This window comes from Dendroctonus ponderosae, unplaced genomic scaffold, assembly GCF_020466585.1.
Source record: "Dendroctonus ponderosae isolate FM_Combo_2020 unplaced genomic scaffold, Dpon_F_20191213v2 Dpon_F_20191213_349, whole genome shotgun sequence".
NCBI classification, from domain to species: Eukaryota; Metazoa; Arthropoda; class Insecta; order Coleoptera; family Curculionidae; genus Dendroctonus; species Dendroctonus ponderosae.
The window spans coordinates 12,198-21,266 of NW_026018558.1; the positions used below are offsets into that span (position 1 = coordinate 12,198).

Genomic DNA, 9,069 nt, shown 5'->3' on the forward strand with positions numbered 1-9,069 from the left:
GGCTTTCAGTAATTTGCACCTTAATTTGTTTTGCTTAACATAGGACTCTGCTTTGGAAAAGGACTAGACCAAAGTGTTGACGTAGGTAAATGAAAATATAATAATTTAATATAACTGTTTCTCCTTGTATAATCTCTGGTTTGGTTTACTTACATCTATGTTTCTTGTCACGTCGACCATATGTAGTTTAATATTTTTTCAATGTCATATTTCATTAACCCTTGAACACTATACTGATTAATTAACCTACCTACTGGTTAATTTTGTCGAGTAGAATTTCAACAGGTAAAGTCTTAAGGAAGCTTGCCTTAATTTTTTTAAATTAACTATTTTACCAATTAATCACAGAAATATTAATTTTTTGCTTCACTCGCATGTTTCAGTTGGTATATCAAAGTAAAGAATGATAAAAATGGGAGCAAAATAATACATTTGTTAATAAATGGTTAACTGCAGACAAATTTTCAACTATTATTAGAAACTTGCGAAAAGTTAGTTCTTTGGTCCTGGAAAAAACCAGAATTTTTTGTATAATTCCGCAGATATGTTCCACTAGTTACCCATTTGGTAATCAGGTAAAGTAAATTATTTCCTAGCACTCATATTGTTACATGTTTTGGAATACTGTCCACGTTCTTGCTGTTACATGTTTTTGAATGAAATCGTGACTGCAAAAACTGTCCCAAGTTAACCTTTACATGGTTCATGGTTAATTATTAACAAGTTTCTCAACAACACGAAGTGCAGGTCTATAAGCAAGAATTAGCTGCATGCTTCTGTCTTAGATCGATCAGGGCCGCCAGGCAAACCAGAACTCCTTCCAGAAAGTGAGGGAACTCCAGACTTGGTGAGTCTCAGATGGACTCGGCCAGTTAACGATGGAGGTTCTCCGATCACCGGCTACTTGGTGGAACATCGTCGAGTGGGTTCGCCACATTGGGTGCGCGCCACCCCCTTACCGGTTCCATTCCCAGAAATCACCCTTAGTGGACTAGAACCAGGGTAGTCTAAGCCAGGACAGGAGAAAAACTAAAAACAAATAACATGCCCAATTTGCTTCAGATGGCGATATCAGTTTCGAGTGAGTTCCGAAAATGCAGTCGGATACTCGAATCCTTCGGAAGTATCCGAACCGATCACTGTAACGTTACACCGATCAGCAGTAACGGCACCGAAATTCACTCAGGAAGTTAGCGAAACTGTTGCACTGGAAAACGAAAAATGCGAATTTGTGGTTCACTTTTTGGGTCAGCCTGCCCCAAAGGTAATAACTGGTTCTAAGATGGAAGAAATTTTTATTAGCTAGTAACTTTGAAAGTTGGATTTAATGTTTTTATTGAAAAAATCGATAGATCTTTCGAAACCGAGTGTTTGGCCACCGGAAAACCCGAACTTGGTGCCAACTGATTAATTTATGTTGAAAAAAATAATAATTTGACAAGGATAAAGTAATAAGTTTGTTTTGTCGGTTTTCTAAACTTTCAGTAATGTCATTTAAATAGTTTTGTTCTACTGTGTTTTCGCCCCACTTTCATCAATCTCATCATCATCATCATCAACTGTACATGAAGGAAAGGAATTAAATCGATTAATGCAGCCCTGTTTTTACTTCTTGACCGTATGATTCTAGATAATTAGGCGGCTAACGTATCTCCTACTGTTTACTCACTAATATGGTTTTGCTTCAAAAAATTTGGAAAAAGCGTCGTTTTTCAATTTTATTTTCAAACTTTCTACAAAAACATAGGGCTTAAAGTTCTGCTGTCAATTGCTAGTATTTTTTTGCACAAATTTATAAGACAGGCAGTAATTAAACAGGCGAATAGGAAGCTAAAGCATTCGATTTTTTACTTCAATATTCCATAATTTTGATTATCTGCAGGTATGTTGGTTTAAAGATGGTTTCGAAATATTCAGCAGCAGACGAATCCGAGTCCTCACCGAGCATGATCGAAGCGTCCTCACGATCCACCAGACCTCATTGTCTGATGAAGGCGAAATCAAGTGTACAGCCACAAATAGAGCTGGACATGTTTCTTCTAAAAGTCGACTTACTGTGGAAGCTCCTCCAAGTATTCGACTTCCACGAAATTACGAAGAAGGACTTTTATTCGAGCTGGGTAAGTTTGGAAAGTATTATTCCTGATGTAAAGGTGAAGAACTTTTAGCTGAGTTGTATGTACTTAGCTCTTGGTTCTTTTGTGACCGGATTTGAGTCTTTTGTGCGGCTAATGAAGCTTTTATGGAAATTGGGGCGATCCTAATATATAGTTGCCATGTAAATTATTTCTAATTATTCCTTCTAATAAGCCGTAACGTTTCAATCAATTTATTTAATTTCGGACTTCCTTCCATTGCTTTTTGCAATCGCAACGTTTCGTATCTCCAACCGCCTTAAAGTGAGAACTAATTCTAGAACATATTGCTACAGTTTTTGTCACTACATCTCTTTTTAGTGATTTTGGAATCCAAAGAATTTGCTATTTATATTCTTGATTGATTCAATATTTTTTACAAATTTATTTTAATTTTACAAGTATTTAAACAGACTACTTATGTTTCGACTTGTTTTCTATGCATTATCACCAGTTTTTGTTACTAATATTATTGAGTCCAATAAAATAATGTAAATGTATTTATTATTTGTTTCACAATCAAAATTTATTTTACCAGGAAAAACCGCAAACAACTACTTAATTTCTTCCTGGTTGTTTCAAATTTGAATGTTCCAATGCAGTAGCATTTAGTTGAATAAACTGAACTTATTTTGATTGAAAAAAGCGTTGATAAACACGATTGAATGTTTGGCAGAGTGTGGTTTGAGCAGGTTTTCTTCCTTAAACTTAAAATAGATATCTTTCCTATATGGGTAACTTGCTTTTTTTATAAACTCGTCAACCAACCGCAGAAGTTTGGCACAAAACTGCTTAGTGTTTAACAAAAATTTTGAGTCTTTTTGAAGTGAAGAAATTTTGAAGAAGTTGACGAATCCAAAGAAACAACCTCTTGATTGATATTTCTGGGTTTTGCAAAATCTTGAAGTATTTGTAAGGACGTTCCCTTTATTGCATCTAAAACAATAACATCTTCGGTCTTTTCTGTTTTTTAAATTCCGGTAACAGATCCATGGAACGGCACTTAATATCCCGATAATTAATCTAAAAAATGCTAAAACTGATGATGATAATTTTTCCAGGTGAGATAATCCGATTGAAAGTGACCGTGGTAGGAAGGCCAAACCCTTTAGTGTTCTGGAGCCATAATGGCGAATCCCTCCAGAACAATGATAGATACGAAATCGACTATACCGACAAATCGCTTTCGCTTAAAATCGCAGACGCTCAACGAAGCGATCGAGGAGAATATCAAGTCAAGGCTGTAAACAAATTAGGGGAAGAAACTGCATCGTTTTTAGTCACCGTAACGGACAAACCCTCTCCACCAGGTAAGCCGGATCCTTTGGTCAATGTGGCAGTGTCCTTATAAAATAAGAAGGTGTTTCTTCGATTCCAGGAAAAGCTCGAGTGGTAATGACTCTAGGCAGATCGGTTACTTTATCCTGGACTTCGCCTCAAGACGATGGAGGTTGCAAAATTGGAAACTACATTGTGGAGTACTACAGGTTGGGGTGGAATGTCTGGCTTAAAGCTGCCACTAGTCGCCAACTCACCACAAGACTTGGTGATCTTATAGAAGGCAGCGAGTATAAGTTTCGCATTAAGGCGGAGAGCCCTTATGGAGTGAGCGATCCAAGCGAGGAATCTGAGGTGGTCTTCATCCCGGATCTCAAGAGAGGATTAACGCATCCTCCACCGCATGGTCGCAATCAACCCCAGGACTTTTTTGAGGAGTTAACATCTCCAACTGCAAAGAGGCGCAACAAACCTCGCTCACTCTCGTCCACCAGAGTGGAAGTAGCCTCACATGCTAATAACTCAATTCCCCAGTCTCCACCCACTCGCCCTAAAAGAACAAAAAGCAAAAGCCAACATCAAACCCCAGAGGCATCGCCAATGCTTCCTCGTAAGGACGTATCAGCTCAATTCAACAAAAATATTTTCGATCGCTCCTCCTTGGCCAGAGATTTGGCCTATGGCTCTCCAGACTTAAGAATGCCCAAGAATATGAGGCGGGACTCTTTAACAAGCAATATGGAAAAAATATGGAATAAAATAGAAAAACCCGAACCTAAAGTTGATCACGTGGTGTATAAAGTGAAAATTGAGTCACCAGCAGAGGCGCTCACTCCTGTAGTGGTGGAGCCCAAGAAAAATACAAGTCCAGAAAGGAGGAAGAAATTGATAAGGGAGCACAGTGCAACAGTTTCGGGCAGCTCAGAATTCATGTTGGTGCTTTATTCTGATGAAAATAATCAAGGTAAATATTTACATGGTATTTTTATGCTTTTATGTTTGGGTTGCAAATCAAAAACATTTTATAGGCACTTGATTCATATGGGCAAAACAAATTGCTCTTAGAAAGTTCAACTCGAATTGGATGCTATTTTTAAATTTTGCTTTAAGCGTCTGATAATGCTTTTGCTTAAGTAGCGTGTATCGAGTGCAATATTTTTCTATTTGTTGCGTTTATTTCTCCATTATAATAGAATGAATTTAAATTTCACAAAAACGATTTTTTTCAATTCGGTATTTGAATACGTGAGCTTCTCCTCACCTTAAGTTTCATTTTAATCTTCAGGGCAAAAGAAACACGTCTAACATTCTTTTCTCCTGAAAATTTGGTCGGATTGCATTTAATACTGGGTCCACAAAGTTTTTGGTGAATTTTATACATAAATTACAGGTCGATATCAAGCAGATTGGAATTGAATTTAGTCGCAGTATTTTTCCATTTATTGATCTTTTTACCCGATAATTTAAAGGGGAACTCCCTGTAACTCTTTTCGCTTTGGTTCGACTGCAACTTTACAATTGCCATTAAAGTTTTTTTACATTAAAATAAATTTAAATCTCTATTATTCACATTTAAAATAACGTCATGTTCTAGATCAGTCGAATGTGTTTAATTTTGATGACAGTCCAGTTGCACCACCTCTATCTCTATCAGCACCTGAACTTTCCACCATGGAACCCCTCATTTTTCTGCCCCTTAAAAATTCGGCCAGCTCAACTGAGCTTCTGCATGAAAGAACGATGATGAGATTCTTTGAAGCTGCCGAAGCCGAAGAGCGTGAGCTAGAACGAATCAGGGCTCAAAACTCTGAAAGGCGTCCTAGCTATGAGATACCGAAAATTCGGATTAATTCCCAGGATAGTGACGATATTGTGGGACTAGATAGAAGACATTCGTTGAGACGGAAAATGTCTGCAGGCACCGTCAGGCAGCAGCAGAAATGGGCTCATAAAAGACACAGTTTGAAGAGTACTTCGGAGGTGGAAACCCTAGCGGGAAATAATCTGAAAAGGGCCCTGCCGTCGTTAAACATGAAGCGAGAGTTGATGTTTAGTGAGCCAAGCACGTCTGAAGAGCTAACGGATCAGGAGTTTGAACGAGCGAGGGCTCGCAAAAAGACATACTCACAGGCCAGTTTTGAGCGGAAGCCAGTAACAATAACAGAAGAAGAAAGGTGGATGGATGAGTACGAAGAAAGTTTATCGGAAAGTGAAACTGACTCCGAGTCAGAAGTGGAGCGGTTTAAATCTGAAGTAAACAAGACCCGGCATGTGCAGATCGATCAAGCTTCGATTGAAGAAGACACATATCGTCCCCCAGGAGGACTAGGCGCCTTAAGAATAAGGCAAAATATTCTAGAAGAACCGTTTGAAATTCTAAATAAAAAGAAAGAACTGCCAGATCCGAATTTCGTACCCAAACCGATTCTCAAGAAAACCGACTCCCCATTAGTGTCTCCAAACGTTTCTCCTGCCGTTTCTCCTCCATCGTCGCCCACTAAAGCTCCAAGAGCACTATCGCCTAGACCTGACATAATATTGCAGAGAAATAGATCGAAATCTTTGGCTGTTCCTGTTTTGCCACCACTGATATCATCTTCGGGCGATGAAAGCGATGACCAACTTAAACAAGTTAGGAAACGCTCATTTTCGCTAACCACTGCGCAAAGTTTGCTTCCTAAAAAAGAGCCAAAAATTTCGAAGAAAACGAAAAGTAACTCAACTCTTCCCAGTGTGAGTGCTGTGGCACAAATCTCAGGAATGACTGCTGCTAGCATAGTAATACCAAATAATCTTCTCAGCAGGAAGAAGGCTGATGAGGAAGCCAAGGCGGTGGCAGACCATTATGATCATATAGTCAGGAGTATCGGGCAAAGAAGAAGAAGCAACCCTTTCTTGGATAGGGAAGAGTTGAAACGTGCCGCAGACTCGGGCGAGACACCTCAAGAGGAAGAAAATAGCAGCAAAGAACAGACTCCTTCAAAGGAAAATCTTAGTCAAGATAGTGGGTACCAGAGTGTTTCTGGGTATAGGCGAAGTAGTTTCACTGATCACTACGATTCGGTCCCCATATTTAGATCTCCTATGAGGCGTCCAAGTGAAGAGAGCAATGAAAATTTCAAAAAACTTGAAAGTGTTGGGCAAAGTTCACTTCCTCCAGCAAAGCCTCCGGTAGCGACTCAAAGCTCTCAGCCCCGTAGGCTAAGTGATGTTGGGCAAGTGTTGAAAGAAAAGCCGAAGACAATCAGCACTTCATCGCCTCGGCGAGATAGTGGAGTGGGAATTCAGTTGGGCAACTTTGCAAGTTCTCCACAAAGAGCGAATCAAGGGACGAGTACTCAAACCCAATCAACCAGGCAATCCTCTCCAAATCCCAAAAGTCGTCGATCGGTCACTCGCTCAAAATCGCCATCGAAACGAGGCACTAGTATTACGCGAAACGCCGCTTTATCCCCAGCTAGAACTGAAAATTGGAATAACCGTTCTCTTAGAGATGATCCACAGTATAGACCCAGGAAAACATCTCCTTCTCCTGTGAGAAAGGGAAAGAGCAGCCCATCTAAGAATCTTGAGGTCAGGCGCAGGCCCATGTTAAAGGAAATAATGACCCAAACATCAGGATTTCTTGATTCCTTTCAAAGTTACACAGGCCCAGGGCCTTCCACAGATCCAGAAAAACACAATGAGTTAAGAGCTCAAGCCGAAGTAAAAGTCCGATCAGCAGTTGATTGGTTGACTGATCTGGCTATGTTTGCTGTTGCGTGTTGGTTGTATTTGTTCCACAATGAACTTCTAGCCATACCCGTATTGCTAGTCATGGTTTACCGACAGCTAAAAGAAGAAATTGAAAAAAGAATCCCTCAATGGGTTTTGAAGAAGATGCAGAAGAAAAAGACGGAATGAGTTGTATTTCATCTATATGAAAATGCAATTTTTCCCCATTTGGTTTTTAGTAATTAGTGTAGAAATTTAAGTTTTGTTCTTTCAGGCACGTGCGCCTTATATGGAGTCGTGCTTATAGTTATTAATGGTGTTGGGTTGATAGCGAAATGAAATCTATGATTTCACTATTTATTTTTACTAATTACTTCTAAGAGCTATTCTAAGTAATTACAAGATACTTGTAAGTTTCCAAAGCGAGAGCTGATATTAATTGAAAAGTGATGTTATTCATAATAAATGATTGGTTAAATATTTGCCGTGTTTTTTGGTTTAATATTGGACCAACGTCAATGGATTATGGAAGACAATTTTATTTAATTGTTTTCTTCGAATGTGCGCTTCCTATTGTAATGTTTAAGCAAATATTTATTTGCTATGCAAACGCCGTAAAACGCATTTCCTTGAATGGTAGTGGTAATAACTCGTAATTTACTTTTAAGGGTGAAAACGGTTAGAAGGAAAAGTGGCTAAAAAACGTTACAAATGTTTGAACAAATCAACGATTAAATCGATACTTGCCTGAAATGATATTCTAAAATATTCATGTTTTAGTTCAAAGGGATCTTCTCATAAATTCATTAAATCTGTACATTTTTCCCATACTTAAACAAACATCGTTTTACGCTGATGAATGATGTGGTAAATAATTTACTTCCGACGTTTCGCAAGCACGAGTGGTTTGCACCCTCAGACGTAGTTTCAAGCCGACGTGCTTGTGAAACGCCTGGAAAACATTATTTTCTACCACGGCCTAAAAGCCTGAAAAACTCATCAGTGTAAAAGACAGTTCTTAAGTGCAAATTTATAGCTGTGCTTAATTTATGAGAAAATCCATTTGCACTCATGATCCATTTGAAAATTCACCAGTGTGTGAAACAATAATCGCGAACGCTTAAGTTTTTTGATAACTATTCTGTTGGTTCCAAATTTCTGCGAAGAGCGTTGAGAATAACGTGTTTTCATTAAGATAGGTAATGATTTGGGTCTTAATATTTATTCAGTTAGAAATGTAGATGATTGCGCGGTAAATAAAGGTAAATGTAAGTTCTCGCTTCTGAATTTTTAATGGAGAAGGTGCTAAATATAATCTCTTTGTAACAATTCATATAATAGTAGTTTACATTGCTCTTTAATGTGGCTTTCGAGGATTATTAGCATATAGAACTGCTCAGTTTTTATTTATTCAATAACCTGGAACTAAGATTTATCAATCCTCAAGTTAGTATATTTTTGCTGCATATTGGTGTGAATTGAAACAGGCAACTGTTTATATCTGGCTGAAAATTGGCGAAGTCACCAAACAAATTACCGTTTTCGAGATCTTTTCAAAATGGCCTTTCTTAAGAAACTAGAAATACATAAAAAACTAATAGCCATGAAAAATCGAAATGTATTTCGATCATGTTAAAATAAAAACCATTTTGCTAAATAATGACTTAATTAAAAATTTTGAAAAAATTAGCAACTGACGAAACTGGTAAAAAATAATCAGACACTCCGTATCTCATAAACCAATCACCCTCAGATATGCACAGAAATATTTTACATGTTCTGATGAGAATAAAATTTTACATTTTGCAATCAACTAATATTTTTTTGTTTAGGATCTGATGTATGAATTAAAATAAGAAATTGGCAATCATTCTATATATCTAAGCAAATTGAAGCGTTAATTTGTTCATAAGTTTCAAGTAGCAGAATTTTAGCGGCTGCT

At 37.9% G+C, this 9,069-nt stretch overlaps 1 protein-coding gene across 2 annotated transcripts; it reads left to right on the forward strand.

Moving 5' to 3' along the window:
- Positions 1-785: 785 nt before the first annotated feature.
- Positions 786-7,607, forward strand: LOC109536987 (muscle M-line assembly protein unc-89; the record flags this gene model as incomplete). Of its 2 annotated transcripts, none has more annotated exon segments than XM_048665399.1 (6): positions 786-1,002; positions 1,063-1,264; positions 1,883-2,120; positions 3,197-3,445; positions 3,496-4,377; positions 5,008-7,607. In XM_048665399.1, coding segments are annotated over 6 exon segments (4,097 nt in total), but the record flags the coding sequence as incomplete, so codon positions are not given.
- Positions 7,608-9,069: the final 1,462 nt, after the last annotated feature.